This window comes from Oncorhynchus kisutch, unplaced genomic scaffold, assembly GCF_002021735.2.
Source record: "Oncorhynchus kisutch isolate 150728-3 unplaced genomic scaffold, Okis_V2 scaffold2183, whole genome shotgun sequence".
Taxonomy (NCBI): Eukaryota; Metazoa; Chordata; class Actinopteri; order Salmoniformes; family Salmonidae; genus Oncorhynchus; species Oncorhynchus kisutch.
This window is the reverse complement of record NW_022264128.1, coordinates 3,928-28,552: the sequence shown is the minus strand read 5'-3', so window position 1 is coordinate 28,552 and position 24,625 is coordinate 3,928. Positions and strand designations below refer to the sequence as shown.

Here is a 24,625-nt window from a genome sequence, read left to right as displayed (position 1 = left end):
CCTTCCTTTGTAGAGCACTGTGGGCCCTTCCTTTGTAGAGCACTGTGGGCCCTTCCTTTATAGAGCACTGTGGGCCCTTCCTTCATAGAGCACTGTGGGCCCTTCCTTCATAGAGCACTGTGGGCCCTTCCTTTATAGAGCACTGTGGGCCCTTCCTTCATAGAGCACTGTGGGCCCTTCCTTCATAGAGCACTGTGGGCCCTTCCTTTATAGAGCACTGTGGGCCCTTCCTTCATAGAGCACTGTGGGCCCTTCCTTTATAGAGCACTATGGGCCCTTCCTTTATAGAGCACTATGGGCCCTTCCTTTATAGAGCACTGTGGGCTCTTCCTTTATAGAGCACTGTGGGCCCTTCCTTTATAGAGCACTGTGGGCCCTTCCTTTATAGAGCACTGTGGACCCTTCCTTTATAGAGCACTGTGGCACCCTTCCTTTATAGAGCACTGTGGGCCCTTCCTTCATAGAGCACTGTGGGCCCTTCCTTCATAGAGCACTATGGCGCCCTTCCTTTATAGAGCACTGTGGCACCCTTCCTTTATAGAGCACTGTGGGCCCTTCCTTTCTAGAGCACTGTGGGCCCTTCCTTTATAGAGCACTATGGGCCCTTCCTTTCTAGAGCACTGTGGGCCCTTCCTTTCTAGAGCACTGTGGGCCCTTCCTTTCTAGAGCACTGTGGGCCCTTCCTTTCTAGTTCACCGTGGGCCCTTCCTTTGTAGAGCACTGTGGGCCCTTCCTTTGTAGAGCACTGTGGGCCCTTCCTTTCTAGAGCACTGTGGGTCCTTCCTTTCTAGAGCACTGTGGGCCCTTCCTTTCTAGAGCACTGTGGGCCCTTCCTTTCTAGAGCACTGTGGGCCCTTCCTTTCTAGAGCACTGTGGGCCCTTCCTTTCTAGAGCACTGTGGGCCCTTCCTTTCTAGTGGAAATTACTTTAGAAGCATAAAAAAAAACTCAAATACACTACAAGTTTGCATTTCCTGCTGTGCACCACAACACATCAGGAGGGCCATAATCTGTGAATAAAAACACTCAGAGCCTGTAAAGTACACCGAGTCTCCCATTTAAAAAACCCCAGAAAGGAGAGTAGAGAAGAGGATGTGTGCCGGTATGTGTGCCGGTATGAAGCATTTCAGTAAATAGTTGCGCTCTGGAAACAGCTTCTCCTCCTCAGGGGCAGAGACCCCATCAATATTAGATGAAGCAAGGGAACACCCTACAGACAGGAGACTGGTGAAACTGGCCAGAGACCCCGTCGTCAGACAGGAGACTGGTGAAACTGTCCAGAGACCCCGTTGTCAGAAAGGAGACTGGTGAAACTGTCCAGAGACCCCGTCGTCAGACAGGAGACTGGTGAAACTGGCCAGAGACCCCGTCGTCAGACAGGAGACTGGTGAAACTGGCCAGAGAACCCGTCGTCAGAGGAACACCCTACAGACAGGAGACTGGTGAAACTGGCCAGAGACCCCGTCGTCAGACAGGAGACTGGTGAAACTGGCCAGAGACCCTGTCGTCAGACAGGAGACTGGTGAAACTGGCCAGAGACCCTGTCGTCAGACAGGAGACTGGTAAAACTGGCCAGAGACCCTGTCGTCAGACAGGAGACTGGTGAAACTGGCCAGAAACCTCATCGTCAGAGGAACACCCTACAGACAGGAGACTGGTGAAACTGGCCAGAGACCCCATCGTCAGAGGAACACCCTACAGACAGGAGACTGGTGAAACTGGCCAGAGACCCCGTCGTCAGACAGGAGACTGGTGAAACTGGCCAGAGACCCTGTCGTCAGACAGGAGACTGGTAAAACTGGCCAGAGACCCTGTCGTCAGACAGGAGACTGGTGAAACTGGCCAGAAACCTCATCGTCAGAGGAACACCCTACAGACAGGAGACTGGTGAAACTGGCCAGAGACCCCGTCGTCAGACAGGAGACTGGTGAAACTGGCCAGAGACCCCATCGTCAGACAGGAGACTGACAGGAGACTGGTGAAACTGGCCAGAGACCCCGTCGTCAGACAGGAGACTGGTGAAACTGGCCAGAGACCCCGTCGTCAGACATGAGACTGCTGAAACTGGCCAGAGACCCCGTCGTCAGACAGGAGACTGGTGAAACTGGCCAGAGACCCCATCATCAGACAGGAGACTGGTGAAACTGGCCAGAGACCCCGTCGTCAGACAGGAGACTGGTGAAACTGGCCAGAGACCCCGTCGTCAGAGGAACACCCTACAGACAGGAGACTGGTGAAACTGGCCAGAGTCCCCGTCGTCAGACAGGAGACTGGTAAAACTGGCCAGAGACCCCGTCGTCAGACAGGAGACTGGTGAAACTGGCCAGAGACCCCGTCGTCAGACAGGAGACTGGTGAAACTGACCAGAGACCCCGTCGTCAGACAGGAGACTGGTGAAACTGGCCAGAGACCCCATCGTCAGACAGGAGACTGGTGAAACTGGCCAGAGACCCCGTCGTCAGAGGAACACCCTACAGACAGGAGACTGGTGAAACTGGCCAGAGACCCCGTCGTCAGACAGGAGACTGGTGAAACTGGCCAGAGACCCCGTCGTCAGACAGGAGACTGGTGAAACTGGCCAGAGACCCCGTCGTCAGACAGGAGACTGGTGAAACTGGCCAGAGACCCCGTCGTCAGAGAGGAGACTTGTGAAACTGGCCAGAGACCCCGTCGTCAGACAGGAGACTGGTGAAACTGGCCAGAGACCCCGTCGTCAGAGGAACACCCTACAGACAGGAGACTGGTGAAACTGGCCAGAGACCCCGTCGTCAGACAGGAGACTGGTGAAACTGGCCAGAGACCCCGTCGTCAGACAGGAGACTGGTGAAACTGGCCAGAGACCCCGTCGTCAGAGGAACACCCTACAGACAGGAGACTGGTGAAACTGGCCAGAGTCCCCGTCGTCAGACAGGAGACTGGTAAAACTGGCCAGAGACCCCGTCGTCAGAGGAACACCCTACAGACAGGAGACTGGTGAAACTGGCCAGAGTCCCCGTCGTCAGACAGGAGACTGGTAAAACTGGCCAGAGACCCCGTCGTCAGACAGGAGACTGGTGAAACTGGCCAGAGACCCCGTCGTCAGACAGGAGACTGGTGAAACTGACCAGAGACCCCGTCGTCAGACAGGAGACTGGTGAAACTGGCCAGAGACCCCATCGTCAGACAGGAGACTGGTGAAACTGGCCAGAGACCCCGTCGTCAGAGGAACACCCTACAGACAGGAGACTGGTGAAACTGGCCAGAGACCCCGTCGTCAGACAGGAGACTGGTGAAACTGGCCAGAGACCCCGTCGTCAGACAGGAGACTGGTGAAACTGGCCAGAGACCCCGTCGTCAGACAGGAGACTGGTGAAACTGGCCAGAGACCCCGTCGTCAGAGAGGAGACTTGTGAAACTGGCCAGAGACCCCGTCGTCAGACAGGAGACTGGTGAAACTGGCCAGAGACCCCGTCGTCAGAGGAACACCCTACAGACAGGAGACTGGTGAAACTGGCCAGAGACCCCGTCGTCAGACAGGAGACTGGTGAAACTGGCCAGAGACCCCGTCGTCAGACAGGAGACTGGTGAAACTGGCCAGAGACCCCGTCGTCAGAGGAACACCCTACAGACAGGAGACTGGTGAAACTGGCCAGAGTCCCCGTCGTCAGACAGGAGACTGGTAAAACTGGCCAGAGACCCCGTCGTCAGACAGGAGACTGGTGAAACTGGCCAGAGACCCCATCGTCAGACAGGAGACTGGTGAAACTGACCAGAGACCCCGTCATCAGACAGGAGACTGGTGAAACTGGCCAGAGACCCCATCGTCAGAGGAACACCCTACAGACAGGAGACTGGTGAAACTGGCCAGAGACCCCGTCGTCAGACAGGAGACTGGTGAAACTGGCCAGAGACCCCGTCGTCAGACAGGAGACTGGTGAAACTGGCCAGAGACCCCGTCGTCAGACAGGAGACTGGTGAAACTGGCCAGAGACCCCGTCGTCAGAGAGGAGACTTGTGAAACTGGCCAGAGACCCCGTCGTCAGACAGGAGACTGGTGAAACTGGCCAGAGACCCCGTCGTCAGAGGAACACCCTACAGACAGGAGACTGGTGAAACTGGCCAGAGACCCCGTCGTCAGACAGGAGACTGGTGAAACTGGCCAGAGACCCCGTCGTCAGACAGGAGACTGGTGACACTGGCCAGAGACCCCGTCGTCAGACAGGAGACTGGTGAAACTGGCCAGAGACCCCGTCGTCAGACAGGAGTCTGGTGAAACTGGCCAGAGACTCCGTCGTCAGACAGGAGACTGGTGAAACTGGCCAGAGACCCCGTCGTCAGACAGGAGACTGGTGAAACTGACCAGAGACTCCGTCGTCAGACAGGAGACTGGTGAAACTGGCCAGAGACCCCGTCGTCAGACAGGAGACTGGTGAAACTGGCCAGAGACCCCGTCGTCAGACAGGAGACTGGTGAAACTGGCCAGAGACCCCGTCGTCAGAGGAACACCCTACAGACAGGAGACTGGTGAAACTGGCCAGAGACCCCGTCGCCAGAGGAACACCCTACAGACAGGAGACTGGTGAAACTGGCCAGAGACCCCGTCGTCAGAGGAACACCCTACAGACAGGAGACTGTTGAAACTGGCCAGAGACCCCGTCGTCAGAGGAACACCCTACAGACAGGAGACTGTGAGAACTGGCCAGAGACCCCATCGTCAGACAGGAGACTGGAGATACTGGCCAGAGACCCCGTCGTCAGAGGAACACCCTACAGACAGGAGACTGTGAAACTGGCCAGAGACCCCGTCGTCAGACAGGAGACTGGTGAAACTGGCCAGAGACCCCATCGTCAGACAGGAGACTGGTGAAACTGGCCAGAGACCCCGTCGTCAGAGGAACACCCTACAGACAGGAGACTGTGAAACTGGCCAGAGACCCCGTCGTCAGACAGGAGACTGGTGAAACTGGCCAGAGACCCCATCGTCAGACAGGAGACTGGTGAAACTGGCCAGAGACCCCGTCGTCAGACAGGAGACTGGTGAAACTGGCCAGAGACCCCGTCGTCAGACAGGAGACTGGTGAAACTGGCCAGAGACCCCGTCGTCAGACAGGAGACTGGTGAAACTGGCCAGAGACCCTGTCGTCAGAGGAACACCCTACAGACAGGAGACTGGTGAAACTGGCCAGAGACCCCGTCGTCAGAGGAACACCCTACAGACAGGAGACTGGTGAAACTGGCCAGAGACCCCGTCGTCAGACAGGAGACTGGTGAACCTGGCCAGAGACCCCGTCGTCAGACAGGAGACTGGTGAAACTGGCCAGAGACCCCTTCGTCAGAGGAACACCCTACAGACAGGAGACTGGTGAAACTGGCCAGAGACCCCGTCGTCAGACAGGAGACTGGTGAAACTGGCCAGAGACCCCGTCGTCAGAGGAACACCCTACAGACATTAGACTGGTGAAACTGGCCAGAGACCCTGTCGTCAGACAGGAGACTGGTAAAACTGGCCAGAGACCCCGTCGTCAGACAGGAGACTGGTGAAACTGGCCAGAGACCCCGTCGTCAGAGGAACACACTACAGACAGGAGACTGGTGAAACTGGCCAGAGACCCCGTCGTCAGACAGGAGACTGCTGAAACTGGCCAGAGACCCCGTCGTCAGACAGGAGACTGGTGAAACTGGCCAGAGACCCCGTCGTCAGACAGGAGACTGGTGAAACTGGCCAGAGACCCCGTCGTCAGAGGAACACCCTACAGACAGGAGACTGGTTAAACTGGCCAGAGACCCCGTCGTCAGAGGAACACCCTACAGACAGGAGACTGGTGAAACTGGCCAGAGACCCGGTCGTCAGACAGGAGACTGGTGAAACTGGCCAGAGACCCTGTCGTCAGAGGAACACCCTACAGACAGGAGACTGGTGAAACTGGCCAGAGACCCCATCGTCAGAAAGGAGACTGGTGAAACTGGCCAGTGACCCCGTCGTCAGAAAGGAGACTGGTGAAACTGGCCAGAGACCCCGTCGTCAGACAGGAGACTGGTGAAACTGGCCAGAGACCCCGTCGTCAGAGGAACACCCTACAGACAGGAGACTGGTGAAACTGGCCAGAGTCCCCGTCGTCAGACAGGAGACTGGTGAAACTGGCCAGAGACCCCGTCGTCAGACAGGAGACTGGTGAAACTGGCCAGAGACACCGTCGTCAGACAGGAGACTGGTGAAACTGGCCAGAGACCCCATCGTCAGACAGGAGACTGGTGAAACTGACCAGAGACCCCGTCGTCAGACAGGAGACTGGTGAAACTGGCCAGAGACCCCGTCGTCAGACAGGAGACTGGTGAAACTGGCCAGAGACCCCATCGTCAGACAGGAGACTGGTGAAACTGGCCAGAGACCCCGTCGTCAGAGGAACACCCTACAGACAGGAGACTGGTGAAACTGGCCAGAGACCCCGTCGTCAGACAGGAGACTGCTGAAACTGGCCAGAGACCCCGTCGTCAGACAGGAGACTGGTGAAACTGGCCAGAGACCCCGTCGTCAGACAGGAGACTGGTGAAACTGGCCAGAGACCCCGTCGTCAGAGGAACACCCTACAGACAGGAGACTGGTTAAACTGGCCAGAGACCCCGTCGTCAGAGGAACACCCTACAGACAGGAGACTGGTGAAACTGGCCAGAGACCCCGTCGTCAGACAGGAGACTGGTGAAACTGGCCAGAGACCCCGTCGTCAGACAGGAGACTGGTGAAACTGGCCAGAGACTCCGTCGTCAGACAGGAGACTGGTGAAACTGGCCAGAGACCCCGTCGTCAGACAGGAGACTGGTGAAACTGACCAGAGACTCCGTCGTCAGACATGAGACTGGTGAAACTGGCCAGAGACCCCGTCGTCAGACAGGAGACTGGTGAAACTGGCCAGAGACCCCGTCGTCAGACAGGAGACTGGTGAAACTGGCCAGAGACCCCGTCGTCAGAGGAACACCCTACAGACAGGAGACTGGTGAAACTGGCCAGAGACCCCGTCGCCAGAGGAACACCCTTCAGACAGGAGACTGGTGAAACTGGCCAGAGACCCCGTCGTCAGAGGAGCACCCTACAGACAGGAGACTGTTGAAACTGGCCAGAGACCCCGTCGTCAGAGGAACACCCTACAGACAGGAGACTGTGAGAACTGGCCAGAGACCCCATCGTCAGACAGGAGCATGGTGAAACTGGCCAGAGACCCCGTCGTCAGACAGGAGACTGGTGAAACTGGCCAGAGACCCCGTCGTCAGAGGAACACCCTACAGACAGGAGACTGGTTAAACTGGCCAGAGACCCCGTCGTCAGAGGAACACCCTACAGACAGGAGACTGGTGAAACTGGCCAGAGACCCCGTCGTCAGACAGGAGACTGGTGAAACTGGCCAGAGACCCCGTCGTCAGACAGGAGACTGGTGAAACTGGCCAGAGACTCCGTCGTCAGACAGGAGACTGGTGAAACTGGCCAGAGACCCCGTCGTCAGACAGGAGACTGGTGAAACTGACCAGAGACTCCGTCGTCAGACATGAGACTGGTGAAACTGGCCAGAGACCCCGTCGTCAGACAGGAGACTGGTGAAACTGGCCAGAGACCCCGTCGTCAGACAGGAGACTGGTGAAACTGGCCAGAGACCCCGTCGTCAGAGGAACACCCTACAGACAGGAGACTGGTGAAACTGGCCAGAGACCCCGTCGCCAGAGGAACACCCTTCAGACAGGAGACTGGTGAAACTGGCCAGAGACCCCGTCGTCAGAGGAGCACCCTACAGACAGGAGACTGTTGAAACTGGCCAGAGACCCCGTCGTCAGAGGAACACCCTACAGACAGGAGACTGTGAGAACTGGCCAGAGACCCCATCGTCAGACAGGAGCATGGTGAAACTGGCCAGAGACCCCGTCGTCAGAGGAACACCCTACAGACAGGAGACTGTGAAACTGGCCAGAGACCCCGTCGTCAGACAGGAGACTGGTGAAACTGGCCAGAGACCCCATCGTCAGACAGGAGACTGGTGAAACTGGCCAGAGACCCCGTCGTCAGACAGGAGACTGGTGAAACTGGCCAGAGACCCCGTCGTCAGACAGGAGACTGGTGAAACTGGCCAGAGACCCCGTCGCCAGACAGGAGACTGGTGAAACTGGCCAGAGACCCCGTCGTCAGACAGGAGACTGGTGAAACTGGCCAGAGACCCCGTCGTCAGAGGAACACCCTACAGACAGGAGACTGGTGAAATTGGCCAGAGACCCCGTCGTCAGAGGAACACCCTACAGACAGGAGACTGGTGAAACTGGCCAGAGACCCCATCGTCAGACAGGAGACTGGTGAAACTGGCCAGAGACCCCGTCGTCAGAGGAACACCCTACAGACAGGAGACTGTGAAACTGGCCAGAGACCCCGTCATCAGACAGGAGACTGGTGAAACTGGCCAGAGACCCCATCGTCAGACAGGAGACTGGTGAAACTGGCCAGAGACCCCGTCGTCAGACAGGAGACTGGTGAAACTGGCCAGAGACCCCGTCGTCAGACAGGAGACTGGTGAAACTGGCCAGAGACCCCATCGTCAGACAGGAGACTGGTGAAACTGGCCAGAGACCCCGTCGTCAGACAGGAGACTGGTGAAACTGGCCAGAGACCCCGTCGTCAGAGGAACACCCTACAGACAGGAGACTGGTGAAACTGGCCAGAGACCCCGTCGTCAGAGGAACACCCTACAGACAGGAGACTGGTGAAACTGGCCAGAGACCCCATCGTCAGACAGGAGACTGGTGAAACTGGCCAGAGACCCCGTCGTCAGAGGAACACCCTACAGACAGGAGACTGTGAAACTGGCCAGAGACCCCGTCGTCAGACAGGAGACTGGTGAAACTGGCCAGAGACCCCATCGTCAGACAGGAGACTGGTGAAACTGGCCAGAGACCCCGTCGTCAGACAGGAGACTGTTGAAACTGGCCAGAGACCCCGTCGTCAGACAGGAGACTGGTGAAACTGGCCAGAGACCCCATCGTCAGACAGGAGACTGGTGAAACTGGCCAGAGACCCCGTCGTCAGACAGGAGACTGACAGGAAAATAGTAACAGCTCCCATTGCATAAAGAATACAATCGGTTGTTATTATATTATTAAACTATATTAAACTAAGCAGTTTTTTTTCCAAATACAATTGTAATTCGTAATTCTTTCATATTATATTATATTCATTATTGTATGTCTATACTAAATATAATATATTTTAATCATAATTTGTTTAACAATGAATCAAGTAAAGAAATCCTGCATCCACAGCACTAAATTGGGGATTTTATACAAGAAGGGAACAAGATGGATTGGATATCTTTATCAAATGAGTTATAAAGTGCTGTCTTCATAGATAGTGACATTAGATGGTGGAGCGGTGCCAAGCCAGCGGGGTGCAGGGGGTCTTCTTGTAAATATAAAACATCTTTGGTCTTCATGTCTTCTTGCCAGTACAGACTTGGGGGGGGGGGCTTGTATCCTGGCAACGCGCCATTGTCTCCACATGGTGCAGGGAGAGGCCGGCCCTCAGAGGAGAGACAATCTACTGTAGCCAAGGTGGATGGAGTGAAACGGTGTGACAGACACACACTAATGTTAGGAACACTCTGTTTCCTTCCTGCTCCTCTCTGGCATGATGCATCTCCATCTCTGGTCACTCCTGGGTTCCTCCATATTGTCTGATGACATGTACAGTACATGGGCTGATAGCAGAGGCAGACTACGGTACATGGGGTGATATCAGAGACAGACTACAGTACATGGGCTGATAGCAGAGGCAGACTATGGTACATGCGCTGATAGCAGAGGCAGACTACGGTACATGGGCTGATAGCAGAGGCAGAGTACAGTACATGGGCTGATAGCAGAGGCAGACTATAGTGATGGTCAGATAGCAGAGGCAGACTACAGTGATGGTCAGATGTCTGAGGCAGACGACAGTGATGGTCAGATAACAGAGACAGACTACAGTGATGGTCAGATATCAAAGGCAGACTACAATGATGGTCAGATATCAACGGCAGACTACAGTGATGGTCAGATATCAGAGGCAGACGACAGTGATGGTCAGATATCAGAGGCAGACTACAGTGATGGCCTGATATCAGAGGCAGACTACAGTGATGGTCAGATATCAGAGGAAGACTATAGTGATGGTCAGATAACAGAGACAGACTACAGTGATGGTCAGATATCAATGGCAGACTCCAGTGATGGTCTGATATCAGAGGCAGACTCCAGTGATGGTCTGATATCAGAGGCAGACTACAGTGATGGTCAGATATCAGGGTCAGAATATCAGATTATAGTGATGGTCAGATGTCAGAGGCAGACTACGGTGATGGTTATATATCAGAGGCAGACAACAGTGATGGTCAGATATCAGAGACAGACTACAGTGATGGTTATATATATCAGAGGCAGACTACAGTACATGGGCTGATAGCAGAGGCAGACTACCATACATGGGCTGATAGCAGAGGCAGACTACAGTACATGGGCTGATAGCAGAGGCAGACTACAGTACATGGGCTGATAGCAGAGGCAGACTACAGTACATGGACTGATAGCAGAGGCAGACTACGGTACATGGGCTGATAGCAGAGGCAGACTACGGTACATGGGCTGATAGCAGAGGCAGACTACAGTGATGGGCTGATAGCAGAGGCAGACTACAGTACATGGGCTGATAGCAGAGGCAGACTACGGTACATGGGCTGATATCAGAGACAGACTACGGTACATGGGCTGATAGCAGAGGCAGACTACAGTACATGGGCTGATATCAGAGGCAGACTACAGTGATGGTCAGATATCAGAGGCAGACTACGGTACATGGGCTGATAGCAGAGACAGACTACGGTACATGGGCTGATATCAGAGACAGACTACAGTACATGGGCTGATAGCAGAGGCAGACTACAGTACATGGGCTGATAGCAGAGACAGACTACAGTACATGGGCTGATAGCAGAAGCAGACTACAGTACATGGGCTGATAGCAGAGGCAGACTACGGTACATGGGCTGATATCAGAGGCAGACTACAGTACATGGGCTGATAGCAGAGGCAGACTACAGTACATGGGCTGATAGCAGAGACAGACTACAGTACATGGGCTGATAGCAGAAGCAGACTACAGTACATGGGCTGATAGCAGAGGCAGACTACAGTGGTGGGCTGATAGCAGAAGCAGACTACAGTACATGGGCTGATAGCAGAGGCAGACTACAGTACATGGGCTGATAGCAGAGGCAGACTACGGTACATGGGCTGATAGCAGAGGCAGACTACAGTACATGGGCTGATAGCAGAGGCAGACTACAGTGATGGGCTGATATCAGAGGCAGACTACGGTGATGGTCAGATATCAGGGGCAGACTACAGTGATGGTCAGATATCAGGGGCAGGCTACAGTGATGTTCAGATATCAGAGGCAGACTACAGTGATGGTCATATGTCTGAGGCAGACTACAGTGATGGTCAGATATCAGAGGCAGACTACAGTGATGGTCAGATTTCTGAGGCAGACTACAGTGATGGTCAGATATCAGAGGCAGACTATAGTGATGGTCAGATATCAGGGGCAGGCTACAGTGATGTTCAGATATCAGAGGCAGACTACAGTGATGGTCAGATTTCTGAGGCAGACTACAGTGACATTCAGATATCAGAGGCAGACTACAGTGATGGTCATATGTCTGAGTCAGACTACAGTGATGGTCAGATATCAGAGGCATACTACAGTGATGGTCAGATTTCTGAGGCAGACTACAGTGATGGTCAGATATCAGGGGCAGACTACAGTGATGGTCAGATATCAGGTGCAGGCTACAGTGATGTTCAGATATCAGAGGCAGACTACAGTGATGGTCATATGTCTGAGGCAGACTACAGTGATGGTCAGATATCAGAGGCAGACTACAGTGATGGTCAGATTTCTGAGGCAGACTACAGTGATGGTCAGATATCAGAGGCAGACTATAGTGATGGTCAGATATCAGAGGCAGACTACAGTGATGGTCAGATGTCTGAGGCAGACTACAGTGATGGTCAGATATCAGAGGCAGACTAAGGTGATGGTCAGATATCAGAGGCAGACTACAGTGATGGTCAGATATCAGAGGCAGACTACGGTGATGGTCAGATATCAGAGGCAGACTACAGTGATGGTCAGATATCAGAGGCAGACTATAGTGATGGTCAGATATCAAAGGCAGACTGCGGTTTGATGGTCATATGTATGGTGATGGCTGTATATCAGAGGCAGACTACAGACTCAATAAGTCTGAAGAGACATGGTCCAGGAACCTCAGTACTAGTAAAGTGCCCTGCTCAAGGGCAACCAGCCGGTTGCTGGTATCGCCTATGCATATGCATATCCTAGCTTCTGAGCCTGAGTAACAGTTAGTTTACTTTGGGCTTTTCATCCGGAGGTGAAAATACTGCCCCCTACCCAAGAGGTTAAAGAACTGCTCTCGTGATGCCCCAAATCCTAATAAGTTCATTGCTACATGATTAACTTATATTGGATAACACTTTCTATGCCTCTTCCCTCTAACCACTAGGCTACCTGCATCCCCCTCTAACCACTAGGCTACCTGCCTCCCCCTCTAACCACTAGACTACCTGCCTCCCCCCTCTAACCACTAGACTACCTGCCTCCCCCCTCTAACCACTAGGCTACCTGCCTCCCCCCTCTAACCACTAGGCTACCTGCCTCCCCCTCTAACCACTAGGCTACCTGCCTCCCCCCTCTAACCACTAGGCTACCTGCCTCCCCCCTCTAACCACTAGGCTACCTGCCTCGCCCCTCTATCCACTAGGCTACCTTACCCCCCTCTAACCACTAGACTACCTACCCCCCTTGTAGCCAAATTAAACATAGTTGGTTGATTGGATAAATAACAGTCTTCAGGTGAATGTTAAACGTCAGTATGACTCAGGGGTTCGGTCCCATCCTGCTGTTGGACCTGGACCAGTCTGCTGTGAGAAATCAGAGACCGTTTGTCCGGCCCTGACCTTAGAGAGACGTTTTATTTCTCTATTTGGTTAGATCAGGGTGTGATTTGGGGTGGGCATTCTATGTTGTCTATTTCTTTGTTTTTGGCCGAGTATGGTTCCCAATCAGAGGCAGTTGTCTATCGTTGTCTCTGATTGGGAATCATACTTAGGCAGCCCTTTTTCCCACTTTCTGTTGTGGGATCTTGTTTTTGTTAGTTGCTGGTTTAGCGCTACAATACTTTACGTGTCGTTTATCTTTCTTGTATTTTTTTGGAGTTCATTTAAATAATTTTCTAAATTTACGCCTACCACGCTGCACCTTGGTCTCGTTCCGACGACAGCCGTAACGTCGTTAAACACCGACATTCTGTCTGTGGTTCAGGTAATATGAACTGAACTGTGCAGCTGCTCAAACTAACTCATTAGATGTCATTATTTTGCATCCATATGAATAATCACCTCACAGGCAGGAGATTCCTACATTCATTCAATAATGAGGCAGGAAACTCTTCACATGATCACATCTCTGCTAAAAGCAAACGATACCCATTTTTCAGCTCATTTGCAAAAAAACGAACACAAAAAAAAGCATTTTGTACCACTTTGAGATCAGCAGTGTCCTGAGTCCTAAGTGTGTCGTAATTTCAGTGATTAAATACTTGACAAAAGGCTCCCAGAAAGCCCCTGTACCCAACTAGCAATGTCCACCTTGGACAAATAGGAAATATTGTTTGTGCTACAGAGAGATTGTGGAGATGGATCTAGCTAATGGAATAACATGTGTTTGTTGGCCTCTGGTTGTAAGTGCTGCTGCTTGCAGGCTGACTGACTGGGTGGCTGACTGACTTGCTGGCTGCCTGGCTGGCTGGCTAACTGGCTGGCTGACTGACTTGCTGGCTGGTTGGCATGCTAGTTATTGGAGCTGTGGATATGAAAGCCTCTCTCTGCCTCACAGCCTCTTGGGTCAGGCTAATTAAAATGTGAATGGCTTCTCAGTCAGATGCAGATGATTTTAATGGGGGAGAGTTGGAGCTGGGGGAGGAGGGGAGAGGGGGAAGGGAGTTGGAGCTGGGCTGGGGGAGAGGGGGGAGGAGGAGAGAGGGGGAGGGAGATGGAGCTGGATTGGGGGAGAGGGGGAGGGCGATGGTGCTGGACTGGGAGATTTTGTATGAGAGAGGGGGTAGGAGATATGGGGTCTGAGAGAGGGGGTAGGAGATATGGGGTCTGGGAGAGGGGGTAGGAGATATGGGGTCTGGGAGAGGGGTAGGAGATATGGGGTCTGGGAGAGGGGGAGGAGATATGGGGTCTGGGAGAGGGGGAGGAGATATGGGGTCTGAGAGAGGGGGGATGAGATATGGGGTCTGAGAGAGGGGGGATGAGATATGGGGTCTGAGAGAGGGGGGAGGAGATATGGGGTCTGAGAGAGGGGGGAGGAGAGAGGGGGAGGAGATATGGGGTCTGAGAGAGGGGGTAGGAGATATGGGGTCTGAGAGAGAGGGGAGGAGAGCACAGGAGGCTGGTGACACCTTCATTGGGGAGGACGGGCTCGTGGTAATGGAGTGGAATCAGTGGAATGGTATCAAACACATCCAAACACGTGGTTTCCATGGTTTCTAGGTGTTTGATGACATTCCATTTGGCAGTGGGGAGTGGGGAGGGGAGATGGAGGGGGGCTGGGAGAGATGGGGGAGGAGGAGTGAGTGGGGAGGAGGGGAGGGGTGGGGAGATGGAGGGGGGCTGGGAGAGAGTGGGGATGAGGAGTGAGTGGGGAGGAGGGGAGGGGTGGGGAGATGGAGGGGGGCTGGGGGAGAGTGGGGATGAGGGGAAGGGGTGATGGAGGGGGGCTGGGGGAGAGTGGGGATGAGGGGAGGAGAGGGGGAGGGGAGATGGAGCAGGGGGCTGGGGAAGAGTGGGGATGAGGGGAAGGGGAGATGGAGGGGGCTGGGGGAGAGTGGGGATGAGGGGGAGGGGTGATGGAGGGGGGCTGGGGGAGAGTGGGGATGAGGGGGAGGGGTGATGGAGGGGGGCTGGGGGAGAGTGAGGATGAGGGGAAGAGAGGGGGAGGGGAGATGGAGCAGGGGGCTGGGGAAGAGTGGGGATGAGGGGAAGGGGAGATGGAGGGGGGCTGGGGGAGAGTGGGGATGAGGGGGAGGGGGTGATGGAGGGGGGCTGGGGGAGAGTGGGGATGAGGGGGAGGGGTGATGGAGGGAGGCTGGGGCAGAGTGAGGATGAGGGGAAGAGAGGGGGAGGGGAGATGGAGCAGGGAGCTGGGGGAGAGTGCGGATGAGGGGGAGGGGAGATGGAGGGGGGCTGGGGGAGAGTGGGGATGAGGGGAGGAGAGGGGGAGAGGGGCTGGGGGAGAGTGGGGATGAGGGGAGGAGAGGGGAGGGGGGCTGGGGGAGAGTGGGGATGAGGGGAGGAGAGGGGGAGGGGAGATGGAGGGGGGCTGGGGGAGAGTGGGGATGAGGGGAGGAGAGCAGGAGGGGTGATGGAGGGGGGCTGGGGGAGAGTGAGGATGAGGGGAGGAGAGGGGGAGGGGGGGGGGAGATGGAGGGGGGCTGGGGGAGAGTGGGGATGAGGGGAGGAGAGGGGGAGGGGGGAGGGGGATGGAGCAGGGGGAATCAAGTGAGACAAGAGAGGAGGATGGGGAAGAGATGGAAGCACACAAAATGTATTTAGCATTTTTTGAAGAAAGTAAAGTGTGTGTGTATATCACATTTTATTCAACCAGGAAAATAAGAACAAATTATTACACTGATGTCCTGGCAAGAGGCCTCCTGTGGGGACGGTGGCAGGATAACAGACCAAACGGATAACACAGAGGCCTCCTGTGGGGACGGTGGCAGAGATAACAGACCAAACGGATAACACAGACAGAAGACTGGCAACAGCACAAATACACCATTAAACAGACAGGGGACCTGTGTGGGGGGGGGTGTGTGTGTGTGTGTATGTAGACGTGTGTGTGTGTGTGTGTGTGTGTGTGTGTGTGTGTGTGTGTGTGTGTGTGTGTGTGTGTGGCATGTAGACGTGGGTGGTGTGTGTGTGTGTGTGTGTGTGTGTGCCATGCTCTTCTGGGTCTGGATGAGAAGCTTATCTTCACTCAAAGCTCTTCAGTCTGACAAGCACAGCATTTAGACTCTTCAGCCTGACAAGGACAGTCTTTAGACTCTTCAGCCTGACAAGGACAGCATTTAGACTCTTCAGCCTGACAAGGACAGCCTTTAGTTGTCAGAATATTTTGTTTATTTTTTTCATGTAGAAAATCAGTGGTTATGTTCAGAGGTTTGGATGGCTTGGATGAATTGTAACGTCTGAATGCCTGAAGTCTGACCGCGTCTGAGATGACCCAGTTCAACGAGTGGAAATAGAAAAGACGTTGTAGATATTTACTCGACTATCATCCTTTCTGTTGATATTTACACTGCTATCATCCTTTCTGTTGATATTTACACTGCTATCATCCATTTATGTTGATATTTACACTACTATCATCCATTATGTTGATATTTACACTACTATCATCCTTTCTGTTGATATTTACACTACTATCATCCTATTTTGATGTTGAAATGGACAATAAATACATCTTGCCAGTGTCATGACACTGGCCCTTTTCAGTGAATGGGCTAGCAGAGATGTGAACAACCACCCCCCTCTCCTGTTAGGAGGGGAGGGGGGGGCGTTTTACAACTTATCGCAAACTTCATAAATCCCATAAAGAGACTCTCCCTGGCCATGCAGTATGGAGAGAGAGAGAGAGAGAGAGAGAGTTTCACAGAGGAACAAAGGAACTCCAGCCAAATTCTACTACATCCCAGAATTTGAGAATAGAACAATGCTCATATTTTGGAGAATGTGTAACCGGTCGGTGGAGAAGCCAGCTACAACATTGTCCGTTTTGTTTTATGTTTGTGACCTCATGAAAGACAATCCAACCCCATTACTCTAACTCTGTTTATACAGGTTCCTCAGTTATGAGGCTTGCATCTAATTACTGTATAAAATGAATGAGTAAAGATGAATGAGTAAAGATGAAACTATTTGCGAAATGATGTAATGTGATGTTAACCTTTTAAAATGAGGGAATTAGCCTTCATTGTAAAGGTTAACTGTCAGTAGCCACGCCCAAGTGAATAGGCATTGGTTGGAAATCATGAACCAACCCCTTTTCTACATTTCTAAAATAGCCCCCATGACCCAAAGGCACTTAAGTTCCAAATAACAGGAGGACTTGTCCTCATGTTTAAAATGCTAATTCTAATTTCAACCCTACAGGCCAGGAAACGTGAGAGCTTGCACTACACGTGAAATGGTATGAACTCTGAACTAACTGATCACTTAAGAAGAAGTGAGTCCTAGATGACGGCCTAACAGACTGCAGCTGGAAAGGTAGCAAATCTAGTAAGAGAACACTGATCGACGTGGACGAATCTCCAGAGTGAGATGAACCTCTCAGACCAGATAACCAACAATTTACCCACGTTCAGATGAGACTGACGTGAGGTAAAGAATAATTCATTAACAGAAGACTAATTGATCAGATATTCAAACATTTGAAGAGTTATATTTGGAAAATTATAACTTTGTAATCTGAATATTTTCCGTGGTGCCCCAACTTCCTAGGTAATTAATTTAATTTAATCACGTAATAATAATAATTACAGATAATTGATTTGATACAATAACAGTATTCACCTTTAATGATACCAAAGACACAACACCAGACTCTGGAATTTCACAGATAGTTGATTTCAGTGACTTTAGAAAGGATTGTATTACAGCCTGAATTTAAAACATCTCACCCATCTACACAAAATACCACATAATGAATAGTGACATTTTTTAAAAACATTTTTGTAAAATTATTGAAAATGTCTTAGAAATATCTAATTTAAATAAGTATTCACACCCCTGAGTCAATGCGGCAGCGTAGCCTAGTGGTTAGAGCGTTGGACTAGTAACCGGAAGGTTGCGAGTTCAAACCCCTGAGCTGACAAGGTACAAATCTGTCGTTCTGCCCCTGAACAGGCAGTTAACCCACTGTTCCCAGGCCATCATTGAAAATAAGAATGTGTTCTTAACTGACTTGCCTGGTTAAATAAAGGTTAAAAAAAATAAAAAATGCAGCGACTACAGCAACGAGTCTTTATGGGTACAGTACCAGTCAACATTTTGGAAACACCTACTCATTCATGGGGTTTTCTTGATTTTACTTTTACTATTTTCTACATTGTTGAATGATAGTGAAGAATTCAAAACTATGAAATAACACAAATGGAATCACGTAGTAACCAAAAAAGTGTTACACAAATCAAAATAGATTTGATATTTTATATTCTTCAAAGAAGAATCTTCTTCTTCACCCTTTGCCTTGATGACTGCTTTGCATTCTCTCAACCATCTTCATGAGGAATGCTTTTCCAACGGTCTTGAAGGAGTTACCACATATGCTGAGCACTTGTTGGCTGCTTTTCCTTCACTCTGCGGTCCAACTCATCCTAAACCATTTAAATTGGGTTGAGGTCTGGTGATTGTGGGGGCCAGGTCATCTGATGCAGCACTCCATCACTCTCTTTCTTGGTCAAATAGCCCTTACACAGCCTGGAGGTTTGTTTTGGGTCATTGTCCTGTTGAAAAACAAATCCCACTAAGCACAAACCAGATGGGATGGCGTATCGCTGCAGAATGCTGTGGTAACCATGCTGGTTAAGTGTGCCTTGAATTCTAAATAAATCACAGACAATGTCAACAGCAAAACACCCCCACACCATCACACCTCCTCCTCCATGCTTCACGGTGGGAACCACACATGCGGAGAACATCCATTCACCTACTCTGCATCTCACAAAGACATGGTGGTTGGAACCAAAAATCTCAAATTTGGACTCATCAGACCAAAGGACAGATTTCCACCAGTCTAATGTACATTGGTTGTGTTTCTTGGCCCAAGCAAGTCTCTTCTTCTTATTGGTGATCTTTAGTAGTGGTTTCTTTGCAGCAATTCGACCGTGATTCGACCATGAAGGCCTGATTCACACAGTCTCATCTGAACAGTTGATGTTGAGATGTGTCTGTTACTTGAACTCTGTGAATCATTTATTTGGGCTGCAATCTGAGGTGCAGTTAACTCTAATGAACTTATCCTCTGTAAGTAGAGGTAACTCTGGGTTTTTCTTTCCTGTGGAAGGTCCTCATGAGAGCCAGTTTCATCATAGCGCTTGATGGTTTTTGCGACTGCACTTTTAAGAAACTTTTAAAGTTCTTGACATTTTCCAGATTGATTGACCTTCATGTCTTAAAGTCATTCTGGACTGTCGTTTCTCTTTGCTCATTTGAGCTGTTCTTGCCATAATATGGCTATCTTCTATATATCACCCCTACCTTGTCACAACACAACTGATTGGCTCAAACGCATTTAGAAGGAAAGAAATTCCACAAATGTACCTTTAACAAGTGTCATGGTTGTCCTGTGAGGAGCACAATGGGTCAGATCAGCTTGACAATAGCTGATAATAACCAGACCCTCTCCCCCCTGCAAAGGGGGGAGGAGGTCACTGGGCCGGTATTGACACCTCCACCCCCGGTCGTAAATTAAGCAGTAAATTAAGAGTACTCTCCCTCTACCCTCCAGTGTTGGCTAAAGGACTTTCCCTTTGTCTCCAGAGACTTTTGTCCCCCAAAAACTCAAACGTCCAAAAAAGTGGATAATGGAACAACAATTCTAACATAAAGAACGTGAATGGTCAGTGGGGAGATATGGAAAACTAATGTCATATGGTTGATTGTTTTGTGATGCCATTAACCCTTGTGGTCAGACCCGCACAGTTTAAAAACACTCAAGACATTCAAAGAATCAAGTAAAAAAAGCCCAAACTTTATTTGGTCTCGTCAGACTTTTCAGGAAGAAGAAATACAAAAACGTTTAAGGACCAGAACCTTCCAGAACGAAGGGAACCTTCTGCTCCAGACTACATGACAAGCCATCGAAGAGACACGGACAACTAAGAAGAAGGACACTTTGTTGGTTACTACATTATTCAATATTTATCATGTTCTTGATGATAGGGGGCAGACACCAGAGAGGATTGTGTTTATCATGTTCTTGATGATGGGGGGGGCTGGGTGAAGATCATGGGGGAGGTGGTGGGCAAGGGTCATCTCCCAGGCATCCAGCAGCATCACATCCAGACCCCTGAACATGGCCTTGAGCACCCTGTCCAGCTGGGTCAAGATCCAGTCACTGTTGATGAAGTTGTCCTTCCTTTGGTCCAGGTTGGCAGAGCGCACAACTACTACGGTCCCCGGAGCTCGGTTCAGAAGGCGAACCACCGCCCTTCGAATACGTCGTAGTCGGCGAATGTAGGCCTGCAGAGGGAAAAAGCTGAAATGGGTCGAAACGCTGATGACGACAACAGTGTCTGAACCACCGGCCAGGCCATCCAGCTCATTAGCTACATAGTGCAGCTGACTGACACTGAGAGGGGGCCAGAATATGGGGGGGCCGTGGCAGCGGTACTTCAACAGGATGTTGTTGGGTATGTTCACTGACATGAATGGCCCCGCTCTCACATGACTTCTAATGTTGAACTTCTTCAGCTCTGTGTGTGTGTGAGAGAGAGAGAGAGAGATGAATGTTGAGAGAAAGAGATCATTTTTACACACCTGAGACACAGTCGAGTGTAAGATGTAATAGGTTTGGCAAACAACACTCACCTGGCACAAAGCTGGTGAGGTAGTCATAGTACTGTCTAACGGTGGAGTCTCCGTACATGTACACCTGCTTGCCCTTCAGACACTGAATAATGGCAGCGGGGTCGTCCAACTGGCGTATTACGACACCATCCAGCGCCCGCCATGACCCTTGGTAGTAATACCCAGAAGGAGGGGTCCTGGAGGGGAGGGGAGGGGTCCTGATAGGTGCTGCCGCTACACTGCTGCTTTCCTCATCTGGTTTGTCTGAAATGCGGAAGTTGCCGTGATGCACAAAGCTACCATCACTTTACAGATACAATCAAAATTTTTCTTCACAAAATTCCCACCTTTCTCCTTTGGCAGCACAGTGACGCTGTCAGACCCTGTTGCATGAATATGCACGTTGATGTTGATGCCACTAAAAAAAATGAAAAAAAGAAAGAAAAGAAGAAGAAGAAAAAGAAGAAAAAAGACTGTAGCAAGCAATACCATTCACCTGAACCACTGTATAATCTGGGGTATAAATACTGCATAGCAGCAAGATGAAACAGACAGTGCACTTTGGACTCGATTCAATCACCCAAGTTCATCACTATAGCTGTGAAATTAAAAGGTAATTTCCCATTGAGCCGACATATGGCCGTGAATGCAGTCTTCGCTACCGCGGTAACATTGCCTTTCAATGTCAAATCGTGCTACAACGCTGAACTTCAGCCTTACGGATTGAATCGAGTCCTCATTCACACACATATTATGTTTTACCTCCTACTAACCTCTGGAAGAGCAGCGCTTCTTTGCTGGTCAGATGTTGTAGATATGTCTGGGAGCCTGCCTTGAAGTGGTTGATCCGTGTGTCACAAGCCAGCTGCTTGGGCTTGTAGCAGAACCAAGGTTCCCCCGTACGGGGGTCTGTGTAATCGCACAGTGGCTGCTGGTTGTTCGGCAGACACAGGTTACACTCGGTGGTCTCAGACAATAATCCAGAACGGAACAGGCTCTTGGAAGGCACCCAGTTTAGCCGTTCCTCTTGTAAGCGTCGTAGAAGAGAAACTGCCTCGCTAGGATGGACCAGTGTCACCTCCACCCATACAGACCCTTCCCAGAGTAACGGAAAAATAGCAGAGTAGGTCCCATTCAAGTAGTCTAGTACCTGTCCTGCAACACCCGCACCCAACTCTGGGGAGTGCAGCCGGGCAAGGAGGAAGTCACCGCCACGGCTCTTGGGACGCCCCTGGAAATCGTTCATAAGGACCAGAGCCTCTAGCTGGTCCCCGACGTGCCTCTCTCTCCCTCCCCCTGCTGGAAGGATTGCAAACAGACTGTGTGCAGGGTCACTGGTCTGGTCCAGGGGTGTCGTCACGGGCAGAGGCTCTGGCCCGGCGATGGACTCCAGGAGGGAACAATCTTCCAGAGCCTCCTCGGTAGAGGGCTCCTGGACCAGGTGGCTACAGAAGAAGCTCAGCTTGCGATCGAGGCAAGGAGGAGAGCCCTCTGAGTGGATGTGGCTTAAGTCCAATGTACTGTTGAGCTTCCACTATGGAGGAGATTAGAGGTCACTAAAGGGAAGAGGTGTGTAGGCTGATGCAGGTAGATAGTGATAGAAGCAAGGTCCTCACCTCCAGAATGTTGATGTTACGGAACAGGAAGAAGAGGCCTGACAGAGCCAGCAGGAGGAAGATGCAGACATATTTCGACTGACAATCCCACATGGCGCCTGTCTAGGGTTCCAAAGTGAGGGTATTTTAATGGAATCTTTATTAATTCGGAAGGTATTCAGACCACTTCCCTTTCTCCACATTTTCTTATTGTTACAGCCTTATTCTAAAATGCATGAAATATAATGTTTTCCTCATCAATCTACACACAATGCCCCATAATGACATCACAATACCCCATAATGACAAAACGAAAACAGGTTTTTAGAAAAAACAGAAAGAACTTATTTACATAAGTATTCAGACCCTTTTGCTATAAGACTCAACATTTTTGCTCAGGTGTGTCCTGTTTCCATTGATCATCCTTGAGATGTTTCGACAACTTGATTGGAGTCCACCTGCGGTAAATTCAGTTGATTGGACATGATTTGGAAAGGCACACACCTGTCTATATAAGGTCACACAGTTGACAGTGCATGTCAGAGCAAAAACCAAGCCATGAGGTCTAAGGAATTGTCTGTAGAGCTCCAAGACAGGATTGTGCCAAGGCACAGATCTGGGGAAGTGTACCAAAACAATTCTGCAGCATTGAAGGTCCCCAAGAACACAGTGGCCTCCATCATTCTTAAATGGAAGATGTTTGGAACCACCAAGACTCTTCCTAGAGCTGGCCACCGGCAAAACTTAGCAATCGGGGGAGAAGGGCTTTGGTCAGGGAGGTGACCAAGAGCCCCATGGTTACTCTGACAGAGCTCCAGAGTTCCTCTGTGGAGATGGGAGAACATTCCAGAAGGACAACCATCTCTGCAGCACTCCACCAATCAGGCCAATATGGTAGAGTGGTAGAGACAAAACAATGCAGGAGTGGTATCAGAACAAGTCTCTGAATGTCCTTGAGTGGCCCATCCAGAGCCTGGACTTGAACCTGATCGAACATCTCTGGAGAGACCTGAAAATAGCTGTGCAGCAACGCTCCCCATCCAACCTGATAGAGCTGGAGAGGATCTGCAGAGAAGAATGGGAGAAACTCCCCAAATACAGGTGTGCCAAGCTTATAGTGTCATACCAAAGAAGACTCAAGGCTGTAATCGCTGCCAAAGGTGCTTAAAAAAATACTGAGTAAAGGGTCTGATGTAAATGTGATATTTCAGTTTTTTATTTTGAATACATTTGCAAAAAACATCTAAACCTGTAACATAACAAAATGTGGAAAATGTGAAGAATGAATGCTTGATCTGAATGGATCTGAAATACTTAAATGGCTGTCTTACAATGATCAACATGTATGGCACTTACACAAATGACTGATGATCAGCTGAGAGAAATTGATTATAAAAATATTATGTTTTGTCATAATTCAGTGCGGCTTTTGACATTATCGACCATAGTCTGTTGACTATGAAAAACACATGTTTAATGGCTTTACATAAATAATATGGTAATATATAAATAATATTTAATGTGGATAAAGAGTTACCTGTCTAACAACAGAGGGTGTTCTTTAATGGAAGCCTCTCACACAAAATCCAGGTAGAATCAGGAATTCCCCAGGGCAGCTGTTTAGTTCCCTTACTTTTTAAATTTTTTACTAACGACATGCCACTGGCATTGAGTAAAGCCAGTGTGTCTATGTATGCGGATGACTCAACACTATACATTTCAGCTACTACAGCGACTGAAATGACTGCAAAACCTAACAAAGAGCTGCAGTTAGTGTCAGAATGGGTGGCAAGGATTAAGTTAGCCCTAAATATTTTCTAAAACTAAAAGCATTGTATTTGGGACAAAACATTCACTAAACCATAAACCTCAACTAAATCTTGGAATAAATCATGTGAAAATGTAACAAGTTTAGGTGACTAAACTGCTTGGAGTAACCCTGTAAACTGTCATGGTCAAAACATGTTGATACAACAGCAGAAGTCTAGACATTAAAAAGTGTTGCTCTGCAGTCTTAACAGCACTATCAACAAGGCAGGTCCTACAGGCTCTAGTTTTGTCGCACCTGGACTACTGTTCAGTAGTGTGGTCAGGTGCCACAAAGAGAGACCTCGGAAAATGTAATAAATACAACATACAAATGCAACATTGTATAAAATATTCAGGGCCCTCAGTTTCCCCTCTCAGTGAGCTCAGGGATAGACAGCTGCTATTTGTGATTAGAAGTAATCAGATAGGCCTGTTTTATGACGTTTATGACGTTTCCACTGGATCAGACCAGTTTCCCTTTCACACTGAGTGGTTGTGGAAAGATCTGGAACGATGATCAGG

General features: G+C 50.6%; 1 protein-coding gene across 3 annotated transcripts; it reads right to left on the bottom strand.

The window, feature by feature from the left end:
* Positions 1 to 19,860: 19,860 nt before the first annotated feature.
* Positions 19,861 to 22,449, bottom strand: LOC109887047 (NXPE family member 3). Of its 3 annotated transcripts, XM_031819475.1 has the most exons (6): positions 22,316 to 22,449; positions 21,473 to 22,233; positions 21,047 to 21,117; positions 20,721 to 20,963; positions 20,557 to 20,605; positions 20,202 to 20,372 (listed from the first exon to the last, which is right to left on the bottom strand). In XM_031819475.1, exons 1-6 carry the CDS (start codon positions 22,406 to 22,408, stop codon positions 20,321 to 20,323), a joined length of 1,269 nt encoding a protein of 422 aa, XP_031675335.1. In that variant the 5' UTR covers positions 22,409 to 22,449; the 3' UTR covers positions 20,202 to 20,320. The 3 variants fall into 3 exon arrangements, with proteins under 3 accessions (XP_031675333.1, XP_031675334.1, XP_031675335.1); XM_031819473.1 differs by having other exon boundaries at positions 19,861 to 20,605; XM_031819474.1 differs by lacking the exon at positions 20,557 to 20,605 and having other exon boundaries at positions 20,132 to 20,372.
* Positions 22,450 to 24,625: the final 2,176 nt, after the last annotated feature.

Excerpts from the sequence above, each read along its gene's own strand:
- LOC109887047 (XM_031819473.1), bottom strand. The coding sequence starts at position 22,408 with ATGTGGGATTGTCAGTCGAAATATGTCTGCATCTTCCTCCTGCTGGCT. Across the intron at positions 22,234-22,315 it reads GTAACATCAACATTCTGGAG|TGGAAGCTCAACAGTACATT; the intron begins GTGAGGACCTTG and ends TCTCCTCCATAG. Across the intron at positions 20,606-20,720 it reads CCTCACCAGCTTTGTGCCAG|AGCTGAAGAAGTTCAACATT; the intron begins GTGAGTGTTGTT and ends ACACACACACAG.